Source organism: Homarus americanus, unplaced genomic scaffold (assembly GCF_018991925.1).
Source record: "Homarus americanus isolate GMGI-L3 unplaced genomic scaffold, GMGI_Hamer_2.0 scaffold27905, whole genome shotgun sequence".
Classification (NCBI taxonomy): Eukaryota; Metazoa; Arthropoda; class Malacostraca; order Decapoda; family Nephropidae; genus Homarus; species Homarus americanus.
In genome coordinates, this window is record NW_024749936.1 from 47,850 (window position 1) to 67,144 (window position 19,295).

The 19,295-nt window shown below is 49.1% G+C and overlaps 1 protein-coding gene across 1 annotated transcript in view; it reads right to left on the bottom strand.

The window, feature by feature from the left end:
* Positions 1–1,388, bottom strand: part of LOC121853977 (serine/arginine repetitive matrix protein 1-like) — a 32,550-nt gene extending 31,162 nt beyond the window's left edge. The window contains exons 1-3 of the mRNA XM_042348370.1: positions 1,201–1,388; positions 658–852; positions 23–186 (exon numbers count right to left, since the gene is read on the bottom strand). Coding sequence (XP_042204304.1) covers positions 23–186; positions 658–852; positions 1,201–1,388 — 547 coding nt within the window. The remainder of the gene's footprint in view (positions 1–22; positions 187–657; positions 853–1,200) is intronic.
* Between the last annotated feature and the right edge of the window lie 17,907 nt (positions 1,389–19,295).

Here is a 19,295-nt window from a genome sequence, read left to right on the forward strand (position 1 = left end):
CCGTGTACCCTAGGCTGTGTACCATGGGCTGCACTAGACTGTGTACCATAGACCGTGTACCCTAGACTGTCCCCCAGAATGTGCACTAGACTGTGCACCCTAGACTGTGTACTATATTCTGTGCACCCTAGTCTGTGTACCATAGACTGTGACCATAGACTGTGTACTATAGACTGTGCACCTAGACTGTGTATCATAGACTGTGCACCCTAGACTGTGTACCATAGACTTTGTACCATACTGTGCACCCAAGACTGTGCACCATAGACTGTGTACCCTAGACTGTGCACCGTAGACTGTGTACCATAGACTGTGCACCATAGACTGTGCCTCCTAGAATGTGCACCCTAGACTGTGTACCATAGAATGTGCACCCTAGGCTGTGCCCTGGAATGTGCACCCTAGAATGTGCACCCTAGGCTGTGGCACCTAGGCTGTGCACCCTAGGCTGTGTGCCCTAGAATGTGCACCCTAGAATGTGCACCATAGACTGTGTACCTAAACTGTGCACTAAACTGTGCACCCTAGGCTGTGTACCCAGAATGCACCCTAGAATGCGTACCCTAGAATGTGTACCCGGAAACTGTGCACCCTAGGCTGTACCTAGACTGTGTACCCTAGAATGTGCACCCTAAATGTGTACCCTAAACTGTGCACCTAGGCTGTGTACCGAGAATGTGCACCCTAGGCTGCGTACCCTGGAATGTGCACCTAGAATGTGCACTAAGGCTGTGTACCCTAGACTGTGTACATAGACCGTGTACCCTAGGCTGTGCACCTAGACTGTCCCCCCCTAGAATGTGTACTATAGACTGTGCACTAGACTGTGTACTATATTCTGTGCACCCTAGTCTGTGTACCATAGACTGTGTACCATAGACTGTGTACTATAGACTGTGCACCCTAGACTGTATCATAGACTGTGCACCCTAGACTGTGTACCATAGACTTTGTACCATACTGTGCACCCTAGACTGTGCACCCTAGACTGTGCACCCAGACTGTGCACCATAGACTGTGTACCCTAGACTGTGCACCGTAGACTGTGTACCATAGACTGTGCACCATAGACTGTGCCTCTAGAATGTGCACCCTAGACGTGCCCATAGACTGTGCCATAGATCTATGTACCATGGATCTATGTACCTAGACTTGTACCATAGACTGTGCACCCTAGACTGTGCACCCTAGACTGTGTACCTAGACTGTGCACCGTAGACTGTGTACCATAGACTGTGCACCATAGACTGTGCCTCTAGAATGTGCACCGTAGGCTGTGTACCATAGACTGTGCCTAGACTGTGTCCTAGACTGCACCGTAGACTGTGCACCATAGACTGTGCCTCTAGAATGTGCACCCTAGACTGTGCACCTAGACTGTGCCCCATAGGCTGTGTACCATGAATCTATGTACCATGGATCTATGTACCCTAGACTGTGCACCATAGACTGTGCACCCTAGACTGTGCACCCTAGACTGTGTACCCTAGACTGTGCCCCATATGACTGTGTACCATAGATCTATGTACCATGGATCTATGTACCCTAGACTGTGCACCATAGACTGTGCACCATAGACTGTGCACCATAGACTGTGTACCATAGATCTATGTACCCTAGACTGTGCACCATCGACTGTGCACCATAGAACTATGTACCATAGATCTATGTACCTAAACTGTGCACCATAGACTGTGCCTCCTAGAATGTGCACCCTAGACTGTGTACCATAGACTGTGCACCCTAGACTGTGTACCATAGACTGTGCACCCTAGACTGTGCCCCATAGACTGTGTACCATAGATCTATGTACCATGGATCTATGTACCCTAGACTGTGCACCATCGACTGTGCACCATAGACTTGCCATAGAACTATGTACCATAGATCTATGTACCCTAAACTGTGCACCATAGACTGTGCACCCTAGACTGTGCACCATAGACTGACAGGAGACTAATACAATCTCTCTTTGACGACAGTATATTATTGAATAACTGTTTCCTTTCTTCTACTCTTCCCTCTTCCTTACCTCCTACTCCCCTTCCTCCCTTTCCCTCTCCTCTTCTTCCCTGTTTCCTCCTCCCCTCGTTTCCTCTTTCCCTCTCCTCCTACCCTCTACTTCCCTTCCTACCCCTCCTCTTCCCCCTCTTTCAACCCACATGACTCTGACCTATATATATATATATATATATATATATATATATATATATATATATATATATATATATATATATATATATATATATATATATATATATATATATAACTGTTAATGGATATGCTGTATTTCTTGTGTATGAACCTCTGTCCTGCGTGGTGGTGAGAAGTGATACCACCCTCAGTGTCAAGACCTGACTGAATTACTCACAATAGACAAACTGTACTCAAGCTTTGTCACCCCCATTTTCCTCACCCCATCTTCTCCCCCTCCCTCTCCCCTCGTAACAAGGTCTATACTACTACCACACACACTCGTGTAGCCCCCCCTCCCCACCAAGACTCCAACCATGGACCCCCTCACGCGTTTTTCTAAGGCTTTGTTGCCGTTTTGTAGTGTGAATCCAGATTTATCCGCGGGTGGAGAGCACTTGGTTACGCCTCCTTCCTCTTTCTCTGACAGGTGCTGGTGCTAGTGGTGGCGGTAGGGTGTGGTGGTGGTTGTAATGGTGGTAGGTAGGTAGGTATGGAAGAGGTGGTGGTGGTAGTTAGGTGTGGTGGTGGTAGTTAGGTGTGGTGGTGGTAATTAGGTGTGATGATGGTGGTTAGGTGTGGTGGTGGTAGTTAGGTGTGGTGGTGGATTAGGTGTGGTGGTGGTAGTTAGGTGTGGTGGTGGTAGTTAGGTGTGGTGGTGGTAGTTAGGTGTGGTGGTGGTGAGAGGTGACAACAGGTGCCAGTAATCGCAGGTGGTGACTGTAGATGGTATAAGACGTACCTCAAGACTTAGTTCACCATAGCTGTCAGACATATACTTTAGTCTGTCTGTCTGTCTATGACCGTCTTTTCTGTCTGTCTGTCTGTCTATGACCGTCTTTGTATTAATTCCTACCTTCCCTATCTTGTCTTACACACCCGAGGACGAGTTACTACACCACGTGAACACCACACCACCTGGTATCTCAAGCCAACCCACGCCCGGGCCATCAACTGTAAACTATAATAATTTGTATGTTCAATTCATGTTCCTTCTCCTTTCAGTAATAAGCTTTTGTTAAACGACTCACCCACCCCATGTCTTTGTATGTAATAAGTCATTTTTGTCTAATGTATATTTTCAGCCTTTGGGCTGCACAACTTTTCAATAAACCGTTAATTATTATCACACACACACACACAACACAACACACACACACACGTCGTAATTTCCCAGGACTCTGACCCTCCTCCCCCCTCCCGCTGCAGGCGCTGTGAGTCACCGTAGCCTACAGATACACACACACACACGTGATCCACCACCACCTGAATGAAGAATGAAAACAGTAGTAAGATAATGTAACCAGCAGACTGACTGACTGACCTGAAGTGACAGCCACGTAAACATAGTAATAATAAGAATGGTTACGAACGAAACAATACGTCAACAAAGCCTTACTATACGACCACTACACACGGGAGAATTTATGGATGAATCAATTGTAAATAAACATTGTGGGAGAGAAGGGTCTCTCTCTCTCTCTCTCTCTCTCTCTCTCTCTCTCTCTCTCCTCTCTCTCTCTTCTTTCTCTCCTCTCTTCTCTCTCTCTCTCTCTCCAACTTTTCCTGGTCCTACCTGCCCTGAACAGCACACCTGGCAGGGAAGAAGTCATTATGGGTCATGAGGTTATATTTTCTCTTAGTTCAGGAGGTGAGAGAGAACTATAACTGATTCTCTTAAGTTACGACAAAAACATTCTCATAGGTTAATGTTGGTGCCTTAATGAACTAGAGATTTGAGAACATACTTAACTGAGTATATTAACTTCTACGTACTAATGACCAGTATTATTACCACTACCACCACTACCATTACCACCACTAACCACCACTATTATTACTACCGCCCCACTATTACCACGAACCACTCCACTATCACCAAAACTACCACTAACACCACCACTACTACTTCTATTATCACTTCTATTAACATCACTACCGTTTATCGAAATTATCATGTAAATAGATAAGTAATTACCATTGCAATAAACATAATTGCCAACTAGACAATCCTGACAGCCCCGTCCTCTTGTTCAACTTTATTACTGTACAACCCAGGTTGTACTGCTCCCCATTATACTTATGTTTTTTTTAAATTCCACTGTGATTTATGAACATACTTATAATTTAAATAAAAAATAATTAATAAATAATAAATAAATATTGAAGTGATAAATCGTGGTAACATTATGAGATGGTATTATCACCACCATGCTATTGTACTATTCCAGATGATACTAAATGTTACATAATACTTCCTTGAGATAAATGTATAGTATATATCAGGTGCCTCAAAGAGAGCTCAGGTTCTCAACTGGCTCAGCCATGTTAATATTGTTATTATTATCCACTCTGTATCTGTGTTTTTATGGCTAAATAAACTGTTTCAACAACTAACACCACCACCACCCCCTACCACTAACCACTCCACCACCACCACCCTACCACCAACCACTCCACCACCACCAACCCTACCACTAACCACCCACCACCACCACCCCCCTACCACTAACCACCCACCACCACCACCACCACCCCCAACACTAACCAATCACCACCACCACACCCCTACCATACTACTACCCACACCACCACCACCCCTACCACTAACCACTCCACCACCACCACCCCTCACCACTCAACCACCCACCACCCCTCACCACTAACCACTCACCACCCCTACCATCAACCACCCACCACCACCAACTCTACCACCCACCACCACCACCTACCACTAACCACTCCACCACCACCACCTACCACTAACCACTCCAATCATCACCAATTCTACCACTCAACCACTCCACCACCACCCCCTACCACTAACCACTCCACCACCACCAATCTACCACCTAACCACTCCAATTCAACAATCACCCCAACCACTAACCACCCACTAACACCACCTACCACTTTATTACCACCACCACCACCAACCACTCCACCACCCCTACCACTAACCACTCCACCACCCCCCACCACTAACCACTCCACCAACACCACCCCTACCACTAACCTCTCCACTAACACCACCCCTACCACTAACCTCCACCAACACCACCCCTACCACTAACCTCTCCACTAACACCACCCCCTACCACTAACCACTCCACTAACAATACCCACCACTAACACCACCCCTACCACTAACCACTCCACTACCACACACCTACCACTAACCACTCCACTAACACCACCCCTACCACTAACCACTCCATAACACACCCCTACCACTACCACTCCCACCAACACCACCTATAACCACTCACTAACACCCCCTACACTAACCATCACTAACACCACCCCTACCACTAACCACTCCAGCTAACCACCCCTACCTAACCACTCCACTATCACCCACCACCACCCCTACCACTAACCCACTCACCTTACCCCTACCACCTAACCACTCCTAACACACCCCTACCACTAACCACTCACCTTTACCACCCCTACCACTCTCAGTCCACTAACACCACCCCCTACCACTAACCCTCCACTAACACCACCCCTACCACTAACCACTCCACTAACACACTACCACTAACCATCCACTACACCACCCTAACCACTCCTAACACCCACTCCACTAACACCACCCTACCACTAACCACTACATCACCACCACCACCCCCTACCACTAACCACTCGACTAACCAGTCCACTATCACCACCACCACACCTCTACCACTAACAGTCCACTATCCACCACCACCCCACCCCCTACACTAACAGTCCACTAACACCACCCCTACCACTAACCACTTCACTATCACCACCCCCTACCACTACCACTCCACTATCACCACCCCCTACACTAACTCCCACTCCTTTCACCACCACCACCCCCTACCACTAACCCTCCACTTTCACGCCACCCCTACCACTAACCACTCCATATCACCACCACCACCCCTACCCTAACCACTCCCTATCACCACCACACCCCTACCACTAACCCTTCACTATCCACCACCCCTACCACTAACCAGTCCACTATCACCACCACCACCCTACCTCCACTTTCACCACCACCACCACCACCCCTACCACTAACCACTCACTATCACCACCACCCCCCTACACCTAACCACTCCACTATCACCACCACCACCCCCTACCACTAACACCACCCCACCACTAACCACTTCACCATCACCACCCCTACCACTAACAGATCACTATCACCACCACCACCCCCTACCACTAACCACTCACTTTCACCCACCACCACCACCTACCTAACCACTCCACTATCACCACACCCTACCACTAACCACTCCTCTACCACCCCTACTAAGCACTCACTAACAGTCACCTTCCACCACCACCCCCCACCTAACCAGTCCACTACACCCACCCACTAACCACTCCCTAACACCACCCCTACCACCCACTCACACCCACCTAACCAGTCCCACCCACCACCACCCCACCACTAACCAGTACTACACACCAGTCCTAACACCACCCCTACCACTAACCACTCCCTACACCACCCCCTACCACTAAGCACTCCACTATCACCACCACCACCCCTACCACAACCAGTCCACTACCACACCCTACCACTAACCACTCCACTAACACCACCCCCTACCACTAACCACTCCACTAACACCACCCCCCACTAAGCACTCCACTAACACCACCCCTACCACTAAGCACTCCCTAACTCCACCCCTACCATAACAGTCCCACTACCCACCTACCACTAACCATCTTCTCACCCACCACCACACCACTAACCAGTCACTATCACCCACCCACCCCTACCACTAACCAGTCCACTAACACCACCCCCTACCACTAACCACTCCACTAACACCACCCCTACCACTAAGCACTCCACTAACACCACCCCCTACCACCCGTCCCTCACCACCACCACCCCCTACCACTAACCAGTCCACTAACACCACCCCTACCATAACCACTCCACTAACACACCCCCTACTAACCACTCCACTAACACCACCCCCACTAACCAGTCCACTATCACCACCACCACCCCTACCACTAACCATTCACTTTCCACCCCCTACCACTAACCAGTCCACTAACACCACCCCCTACCACTAACCACTCCCACTACCACCACCCCTACCACTAACCAGTCCACTATCACCACCACCACCCCCTACCACTAACCAGTCCACTAACACCACCCCCTACCACTCCACCTAACACCACCGCCTACCACTAAGCACTCCTATCACCACCACCCCTACCACTAACCAGTCCACTAACACCACCCCTACCCTAACCCTCCCCTACCACCCCCCTACCACTAACCACTCCCACTAACACCACACCACTAAGCACTCCACTAACACCACCCCCTACCACTAAGCACTCCACTAACACCACCCCCTACCACTAACCAGTCACTATCACCACCACCACCCCTACCACTAACCAGTCCCCCTAACACCACCCCTACCACTAACCAGTCCACTAACACCACCCTACCACTAACCACTCCCCTACCCACCCCCTACCACTAACCAGTCCACTATCACCACCACCACTACTAACCAGTCCACTAACACCACCCTACCACTAACCACTCCACTAACACCACCCCCCTACCACTAAGCACTCCACTAAACACCACCCCCTACCACTAACCAGTCCACTATCACCACCACCACCCCCTACCATAAGCACTCCACTATCTCCCACCACCCCTACCACTAACCACTTACTATCACCACCCCTACCACACTATCACCTACCACCACCACCCCCAACCACTTCCTATCACCACCCTACCACTCTTCACTATCTTACACCCTACCACTTACCACTTCACTACCACCCCTACCACTTCACTATCACCACCTACTAACCACTCAACTATCACCACCCCTACCACTAACCACTTCACTATCACCCACCCCTACCCTACCCACTTCACTATCACCACACCCTACCATACCACTTCACTACCACCCCTACCCAACCACTTCACTCCACCACCCCTACCACTAACCACTCCACTAACACCACCCCTCCACCCACTTCACCAACACACCCCCTACCACTAATCATCACTAACACCACCCTCTAACCCATCACTAACACCACCCCTGCCACTAACCACTCCCACTAACACCACTAACCACTTCTCTACCCCCTACCACTAACCACTCCACTAACACCACCCCTACACTAACCACTCACTAACACCACCCCTACCATAACCACTCACTAACACCCACTACCCACTAACCCACTTCTATCACCACCACCCATTAACCAGTCCTATCACCACCACCACCTACCACTAACCAGTCACTATCACCACCACCAGTTGGGGATCCAGTACCAGTCACACCAGAGCACCAGCCAAGAATGTTAGACCGGTAAAACATCCGGTAGGGTGGTGATGGGGACAGTGAGGTGAAGGGAGATGATGAAGGGAGAGGATGATGAGAAGGATGAAAGTGAATGGTGAGAGAAGTGAGAGGGATGGGGAAAGTGAGGAGGAGGGTGAGAGGTGAGAGGAGGTGAGATGGAAAGGGTGAGAGGGGGTGAGAGGGAGGGTGAGATGAGAAGGGTGAGGAGAAGGAGGTGAGGGAGAAGGGTGAGAGGGAGGGTGAGGGTGAGAAGGGGAGAAAGGAGGGTGAGGAGGAGGGTGGAGGGTGAGAGGGGAGGAGAAGGGTGGAGGTGGAGGGGGAGGGTGGAAGAGGGTGGGGGAGGGTGAGAGGGAGGGTGGAGGAGGGTGAGGGGGTGAGGTGGGGGGGAGGTGAGGAGGTGAGGAGGTGAGGTGAGAGGAGGAGAGAATTGGATGTTGTAGATGAGAAGGATGGGGAGGATGCAGAGGATTGAGGAGGGGAGGAACAGGAGGGTGATTTGGATACGTCTTTATGGAGAATGAGAGGGGGCAAGAGTGGGGAGGAAGGTGGGGATGGAGGTAGGGGCCAGGGGAGAGGGCATTGGGAGTGGGGGAGAGAGATGGAAAAAGATGGGGTGACAGAACGGATAAGGAGGGGGAGGAGGAGGAGGGGGGGAGGGAAGTGCCAGGTAAGATGTGGTGTGACGTTGGTTAAATCGCCTCTACAGCCCAGTGACGTCCTTTCCTCAGCTATATAGAGGCTACATGAGTTATCCCTTATCTGCAGTTGTTTTTTTCTCTTCCGGTTTCTGTGAGGGATGACCTTAACGCAGAAACAATGTCCCATCCGCCGGACCAAAATACGCACAGAGGTTTTACATTTATTTTGGTACGAGGATAACTTTGTGTGTGTGTGTGTGTGTGTGTGTGTGTGTGTGTGTAAATATGATACACAAACACACTAATACGGTCGACTCAGGCCATAAATAATAATAATAATAAGTAAAATCGTTGACGGATTCGTATTACGCACCATATGGAAGTGTGGAGTGACATATGACTGGAGGAAACAGTAACTATTGGCCCCCTACTGGGCAGTCCCGTTTACACCCAACCCCTATCGCTCATCCACCCTATGTTTGAGGCTATCCAGCGTGTTCCAGTTAGTGATGATGTTTGGTAACTTGTTCCACTCATCCACTACTCTATTTCCAAACAAATGTTTACCTATCTCGCGCCTAAATCTTAATTTGTCTAAATTAAACCATTGCTACGAGTTCCCTCCTGGTTGGATAGTTTGAGTACCTTTGTTATACTGTATCACCTTTGTTTAGCCCTGACTTCCAGTTATACACCTCGATCATATCGCCCCTCACTCTACGCCTCTCGAGGGAGTGCAAATTAAGATTCTTTAACCCACACTTGACCTGACCTGACCTAACTTAATCTAACATAACCTAGCGTGACCTAACCTGAATTTAACAAAACCTGACCTAATTAATCTTACCTGACCTGACCTGACCTGACCTGACCTACTGGAGGGATAAAGAGGCGCGTTTATAGTTTAGTTGAAATGTAGAAGAGGTGGTAGTTGTTGAGAGGACGAGTGAAGAAGAGGAGGAAGATGATTTGAGGACAGGAAGAGGAGTAGTTGGGGACGAGTAATGGAGAAGAGGGGGAAAGTTGGCGGGGAGGGGAGAAGAGGAGGGGAAGGGGAAAGAAGAGTAGCCAAAAGGAAGAGGAGGAAGCAGGAGTTGAGATTGAGGTCGAGAAAAAGAAGATATATGAATAGAGAGAAAAATAGGAAGAATAAAGACGAGGGGAAAGATGAGTAATTAGGAGATGATGAGGAGGAGGAGCGGCCACATTCTCAGGTAGTGACAAAAACAGCAGCCATCTCAAACCGGTTCCCCCCCCCCTTCCCCCAACACCCCTCCTCCCCCACCCCTTCCCTTATGACTCGCAACGGAAGCTCTCGGACCCACGCCCACACACGCCTTCTGACACACCCATACAAGTCATATCAAAGCCGCACCCATGCATTCCTCGACACGCCCACATACGTCTTCTACCGCCCACCCACGCCTTCTACCTCACACCCACGCCTTCTATCGCCCAAACACGCCTTCTATCGCCCACCCACGCCTTCTACCGCCCACCCACGCCTCTACCGCCCACCCACGCCATCTACCCCACACCCACGCCTTCTCAATTCTCACCCACGCTTTCTACCTCACACCCACGCCCACACACGCCTTCTACCTCACACTCACGCCCACACACGCCTTCTACCTCACACTCACGCCCACACACGCCTTCTACCTCACACTCACGCCCACACACGCCTTCTACCTCACACTCACGCCCACGCACGCCTTCTACCTCACACTCACGCCCACACACGCCTTGAACCTAGTTGGTTAATTCCAAGTTAACCAGGTTGGTTCACATATTTATTATATTGGGATTTAGTAACGAAACCCAATTGAAGTTTCTTCTTTTATTAAAAACGTATTATTTGTATAATTCCTGAGTGTAGATCAACCGTAAGTTCCACTATTTATGAGTGTGATGAGAAAGGGACGGCGTCTATGTAAATACAGTAGACGTGAATCAACGTCCGTTCGATATTAAGTTGTGAGTGAGACTCGAGTAGTGACCCATCGAGGGAGAAGGGAATAGGTACGTCGTTCCCCCTCGAGGGAAGACGGAGCCATCCACTGCGGCTCTCAAATAACGTCTTCCTCTAGTCAAGGATATCAAACTATTGCTCGCTTTAGGTAGCCAGGAGCCAGCTACTTTATGCCTTTACTCAGCATAGTAAGACGCAGCTTCCCGTGGGCACACCTTATCACGTGCATTGAACATGTCACCTCATAGCCAGTGGAAAGTTACAAGGGGATGAATCTGAATATAAATCAGATGTAAATAACCCATTTATATAATACTTCTGTTGATGAGACAGGGGCCATTACATCGCTCGGTCACCTACCGGCCAAGCTCCGTGAGGCCTAAATAAGCTCACAGAGTACAGTACATCCTATACAACCCTAACCATGTTATAAACATAGGTATAGACACTAAGCTGGGGATTCTACTACTGTAGGGGTTTTATCTACTACAGGGGTCCTATACTTGAGTGCCTTTTGGGTTAAAATGTCATGAACAATTTTCATCTTGAATGACACTGACTTATTATAACAGAAAAAAAACATGACTTCAAACACAAACATTACTGCCAATATCAAAAGCAACATGGCAGAAATAATCTTCGCCTACTTCGTGTTTCAAAACTCGTCTTCTTAGCAATGTACAACTTTTGCTACTGTACTCACGCTGGGAAAGTGAGGGTGTCACACGCCTTCTACCTCACACGCCTTCTACCTCACACTCACGCCCACACACTCCTTCTTCCTCACACCCACGCCCACACATGCCTTCTACCTCACACTCACGCCCACACACCCATCAAACAAGTCTGCAATATCACGAGAACACCCCCCCTTCCCCTCACCCAACAGCTGACCACCACCTTCCCCCAACAGCTGATCACCCCCTCACCCAAACAGCTGATCACCCCCCTCCAACATCTGATCATCCACCCCCAACAGCTGATCACCCTCACCCAACAGCTGATCACCCCCCTCACCCAACAGCTGATCACCCCCTCCAACAGCTGATCATCCACCCCACCAAGCTACCTGTAATTAACTCCCAGAACACACCTGAGTTTGGTCCTCCGCCTCGCCCTCCCTCCGGCCTCTCCATACAGGTGTGCCGAGGAGGACACCTACGCCCACACCTGGACCACTTACGCCCACACCAGGACCACCACGCCCACACTTGGACCACTTACGCCCACCTGGATCACTTACGCCCACACCTGGACCAACCACGCCCACACCTGGCCCACCACGCCCACTGGCCCACGCCCACACCCACACCTGGCCCACCCGCCCACACCCACCACCTACACACCACCCACACACCTGGACCAGTACACCTGGACCAATGCACCCACACCTGGACCCCCACTGGCCACACACCTGGACCACCTACACCCACACCTGGACAGTACGTCCCACACCTGAACCCCACACCAATTACGCTCCACTTACGCCCACACCTGGACCAACACCTGGACCAACACGCCCACACCTGGACCTACGCCCCACACCTGGACGCCCACACCTGGACCACCTTACGCCCACACCTGGACCACCCCACACCTGGACTAATACGCCCACACCTGGACCACCTACACCGCCCACGCCCACCTGGACCACACCCCACACCTGGAACACACACCCACACACTGACCAATTACGCCCACACCTGGACCACACACCACCACACCCACACCTGAACCAATTACCCCCACACCTGGAACACCTACACCCACACCTGAACCAATTACGCCCACACCTTGACCACCTACACAACCACCACACACTGGACCAATTACGCCCCACACCTGGACCACCTACAACCCACACCTGAACCAATTACGCCCACACCTGGACAACCTACACCCACACCTGAACCAATTACGCCCACACACATTACCTATCTGACGGTGTGTGTGTATGTGTGTCCCTCAACCCTCTCTCCCTCACACACACACACACACGCACACACACACACTGAATATTAGTACACCCTCACCACCAACACCATTACCACCATCACTACTACCACTATTATCCCACTACCACAACTACCCATCACAATTACCGCCACTACCACAATAACTACCTTCACTACTACCACTACAACCACTACTCATTACCGTACAGTACACCTCATGACAGTTCTCCACCTCGTCCATACCTGTAAACAAGAGAGAAATTACGTAAACAAGATGTAAACAATAAGATATAATATGTAAACAATAGGATGTAATAAGAATAAATATGTAAACAACTACCACATCACCACCACTATCACAGCTACCACCATCATCACAACTACCACCATCATTACCACCACTGCCACCATCATTACCACCACTGCCACCATCATTACCACCACTGCCACCATCATTACCACCACAGCTACCACCATCACCACCACAGCTACCACCATCACCAACCACAGCTACCACCATCACCATAACTACCACCATCACTCTCATTACCACCACCACCATCACCACTATCACAATACCTGGGGGTTAGAATTACACGTTAATCATCCTGTCCTCTCTCTCTCTCTCTCTCTCCATATAAGGGAGTCGCCACCAGTACAGCCGATTTACATACATTAGCATACTGCTCCCTCCAGATACAGCTGTCCCCTCCTGTCTACCGTCCCACGCTGATAATAATGGTTGCCCATCGAAATAGTGGATGGCCGACCCAAGGGCCGCCTAGGCGTGAATTTGTTTAAGGTGTAGAAGCTGTCGCCAACACAACAACCACACCCTGAGTTAACGAGTTGCATGACCCAATGTTTAAGGTGTAGAAGCTGTCGCCAACACAACAACCACACCCTGAGTTAACGAGTTGCATGACCCAATGTTTAAGGTGTAGAAGCTGTCGCCAACACAACAACCACACCCTGAGTTAACGAGTTGCATGACCCAGTGTTTAAGGTGTAGAAGCTGTCACCAACAGCCACACCCTGAGTTAACGAGTTACATGACCCAGTGTTTAAGGTGTTGAAGCTGTCACCAACAGCCACACACTGAGTTAACGAGTTACATGACCCAGTGTTTACGGTGTAGAAGCTGTCACCAACAACCAGACCCTGAGTTAACGAGTTGCATGACCCAGTGTTTAAGGTGTAGAAGCTGTCACCAACAGCCACACCCTGAGTTAACGAGTTACATGACCCAGTGTTTAAGGTGTAGAAGCTGTCACCAACAGCCACACACTGAGTTAACGAGTTACATGACCCAGTGTTTAAGGTGTAGAAGCTGTCACCAACAGCCACACCCTGAGTTAACGAGTTGCATGACCCAGTGTTTAAGGTGTACAAGCTGTCACCAACAGCCACACCCTGAGTTAACGAGTTACATGACCCAGTGTTTAAGGTGTAGAAGTTGTCACCAACAGCCACACACTGAGTTAACGAGTTGCATGACCCAGTGTTTAAGGTGTAGAAGCTGTCACCAACACAACAGCCACACCCTGAGTTAACGAGAGTTGCATGAATCAGTGTTTAAGGTGTAGAAGCTGTCGCCAACACAACAGCCACACCCTGAGTTAACGAGTTGCATGAATCAGTGTTTAAGGTGTAGAAGCTGTCGCCAACACAACAACCACACCCTGAGTTAACGAGTTGCATGACGCAGTGTTTAAGGTGTAGAAGCTGTCGCCAACACAACAACCACACCCTGAGTTAGCGAGTTGCATGAATCAGTGTTTAAGGTGTAGAAGCTGTCGCCAACACAACAACCACACCCTGAGTTAGCGAGCTGCATGACTCAGTGTCCAGGTTCCCAATTACTTTTCTTTCTTTTTTTTTACGGGGATTAGCCCACCCGGGCACAGGTCACTGACCCACATCGGGGCCTGGGGGGGCGAAAATGTTGTAGTAGTAGTAGTAGTAATAATAATAATAATAATAATAATAATAATAATAATAAAAATAATAATAAAACTAATAATAATAAATTCATAGTAAATAAAATAATAAAAAATAAAAAATTGAAAATAAAATAATTATAATAATAACACCACTGTAATAATAATAATAATAACAATAACAATAACAATAATAATATTATTAATAATAATAATAATGGTGATGATGATGATAAAGAACCATAAAAACATACAAAAATAAAAAAGATCAAGAGTGAGAAACAATATACAGTATGTTGTGTTGTCAAGGTAAGAGAAACAATTGAGACCCTGCAATTGTGTGTAAATGAGGCAGAAAGTCAGATCATCAACCTGGGACTTGGTCACATATGGCAGCAGGGTCTACCATTAGACAACACATTATGCTTCCAATATCTTCCCAGGCGGCAGTACCTCCCTGTTTGGTAGCTGTTTACTACCTGCTGCTGGGTAGAGGCAAATGGAGTAAAGAAACTTGGCCATAGTTTCACTCTGCCCGGGGATCGAACTCGGATCCGCTCGCTTGAGAGGCGAACATGCTGACCATTACACCACAGGTTTGCCGCCCCACGCTGATAACACCCGGCTGTCAGAGGTGTCAGTTGTCTATTGATGTTGCCAAACGTCTGTTGGCTGTCTACTGAAAGCTAAATGAATGAAGGAAAGAAGGAAGGAAGGAATAAAATGAAGGAAGGAAGGGAATGAGTGTAACGATCAAGACCAAACGAATCTTTTTAAACCCACCAATCACCACTCAGGATTTACATCTTCCTTACCCAATCACTATCTCTGTTGCGTCTGTCTTAACCAATGAGAAGCGAGACCCAATGCTACAACACTAAACAACATCTGAACGGCCAATCACAAGGCAGAATACATCTCAAAACTCCAGACACGTCAGCCAATCAAACGTAGGGAAAAAATTCTTAATTAGCTAATCACATGAGAATCTACTTCCAATCAGCCATATCAGATACAAGGTAACCCGACCAACCCAACCCGACCAACCTACAAGAAGACCCATCAACTTGCTATCCGACTATTATGACCCGACCCGAACACACACTATACACACACACACACACACACACACACACCAGTAAACCCCCTTCACCAACCAAGGCTACGACATACACACACACAATACCCCATAATCAAGGCCTGAATTAATAACACACACACAATAGAACAGTGTGTATGTGTGTGTGTGTGTGTGTGTGTGTATGTGTGTGTGTGTGTTTGTGTGTTTGTTTCGGATCCGTAGACAAATACAAGACACGGCCGCTTGTTATTATCGTCAACACACGTCCATTGTTGACCCACCAAATGATGACAACAATAATGACGTCATAACCTATATACTGTGACGTCATAACCTATATACTGTGACGTCATAACCTATATACTGTGACGTCATAACCTACATATATACTGTGACGTCATAACCTATACTGTGACGTCATAACCTATATACTGTCACGTCATAACCTATACTGTGACGTCATAACCTATACTGTGACGTCGCCATTTATACTGTCGCATCAGTTCTCTCATCCTCCCTACCCGCCCCTCCACCACGCCCCCTCACACTATCCTTGCCCCCTTAATGGCCGAGGCACCAAGGGCCGGAAGCCACCACCACCCAGTGTTGTGCCGCCCCAGGATAACCTCAGTACACCCACCTCCCTCCCCCATCACCCCCTACCCCCCCACACCAGGATCAGAACCCCTCCTCCTCCCCTCCCCCCCACACACAGGGCTCAAAAGGTCGCCATTATCACGTCATCAAGGGCCAGCTGTCATCCCAAGCGTTAGTTTAACATCACGGACGGAAAAATTATATTGGCAATACTGCGGATATAATCGGGGGGAGGGGAGAATTGGCAACACTGAATTACTCGTTATGTACTAATTACGTTGTTTAGGGTACGTAAAAAATTGGTAATACTGCAGGAAGTAAACTGGAAAAATAACCTTAGTAACACTGCTAGAGTCATTATAAACAGACTAATTTACTTTGGGATAAAAAAACAAAACACGTTGGCAATACTGCAAAAGTGTGGGGTAAGAATATCATTGGTAACACTGCTGTGTGGGGTGGAGGAGAAGGTGATGTTGGCGAGGGGTAATGACACGTTGGTAATACTGTAAAGGGCAGGGTGAAGGTTAACAATAAGTTGGCAATACTGCGAGAGTTAGGCGGACAACAACAACAACAACAACAACAACAAACAAAAACAAACAACAATAACAAACACAAAACAATAACAACAAACAACAATAACAACAAACAACAATAACAAACAACAATAACAACAAACAACAATAACAACAAACAACAATAACAAACAACAATAACAACAAACAACAATAACAACAAACAACAATAACAACAAACAACAATAACAACAAACAACAATAACAACATACCGTAAACACAATTACAAAAATTAAAACCACAAAAAATCTACAAATTACCCCCCCCCCTCCTCTTACACGACCGCGAAGAAGCGGTTGGGGAGATGCAGGTATGACAGGTGAGGGGAGGGTGAGGAGGGAGGTGAGGGGAGGGATGGGGGGGGATGGAGGTGAGGGGGGATGGAGGTGGGGAGGATGGAGGTGAGGAGGATGGGGTGAGGAGGATGGAGGTGAGGGGATGGGGTGAGGAGGATGGAGGTGAGGGGAGGATGGAGGTGGAGGGAGGTCGGGAGAGAGTGGGGTGGAGGGAGGAGGTGGAGGGAGGCAGGCGGTGTATAATATATGAAAAAAATACGATAATAACTATTAATTTATTAGATGTAATTAGTAACGAGAGTGGAGGAATGGGCGGGCGGGCGGCTATAGCACGCCCACGCCTCGCACCCTCACGATAGCAACCTCACAACGCCCACGACTGCACCCCACACGCCCACGGCAGCACCCCACACGCCCACGGCAGCACCCCACACGCCCACGGCAGCACCCCACACGCCCAGCCAGCACATTGCACCCAGACAACACCCTTAGCAACGCCGACCTTGCAGCACCTTCATAGCCCATGGCCTGCTCATGCACGCCCGCGCTTGGCCGCCCACGAAAACATCTTCGCACGTCCACGACACCACTCATGCACGCCCACGCCCGCGCTTGGCCGCCCATGTGAGGCGAGACGGAACCCGTGACAGATGCGAGAGCGAGCGCCGTCACGTGACCTAACTACCCCAGTTGGCTGTGACGAGTGGGTAACGCCCCTCACTTCTAGCAGTTCCTAGGACTCCTAGCAGGTCCCGAGATACTCTCCTAGCAGCTCCTGGGACTCCTAGCAGGTACTGACACTCCTAGCAGCTCATGTGACAACCCTAGTTGCCCCTGTGACACTCCTAGCAGCTTCCGAGACTCTTAGCAGGTCCCGAGATACTCTCCTAGCAGTTCCTGGGACTCCTAGCAGGTAATGACACTCCTAGCAGCTCCTGTGACAACCCTAGCTGCCCCTGTGACACTCCTAGCAGCTCCTGTGACAATTCTAGCAGCTGTGACACTCCCTAGCAGTACCTGAGATTCCTCGCAGGTCCTATAACATTCCAAAGAGGTTTTAAGACTCCTAGTAGATTCCGTGAAACCCCTAGGAAGTCTGCTAAAACGCCTAGGAGATTCTGTGATGCTCCTAGGAAGTCCTGAGACACCTAACAACTTCTCTCACCTCCTAGCTGAGAGAAGGACCCGTTGCCTTCGTATTAACGCCTTGAGTACTATGGCATCGTACTCAAGGGGTTAAGTCATCATACTGAAGGGGTTAAATCATCATACTGAAGGGGTTAAATCATCGTACTAAAGGGGTTAAATCATAGAGCTAAGTGCCTGGGAGGGGGAAGGGGAAAATAAAGGGAAGGATGGTAGAGGACCTATGCTACCCCCTAACCCCTCTCCTCCTAAGGGTAACCACGCCCCGGGAGTCCTACCCTGTCCTTCACGCCCTCAAGAAGGTCCTAATAGGATACGCCGAGTCACCCCTCACACACACATCCTGCACTACAAACGCGACCTCTCCCCTTTGATGACTCCTACTGGAGGGGAAAGGAAGAGGAAGAGAGGAAAAGGGGAGGGAGGATGGAGTAGAGGGAGGAGGGAGAGAAAAGAAGGCGTGGAAGAAGAGGGAGAAGATGAGAAAAGGCAGAGGAAGGGAAAACAAGTGATATCGAAGAGAAAGAGAAAGAGAG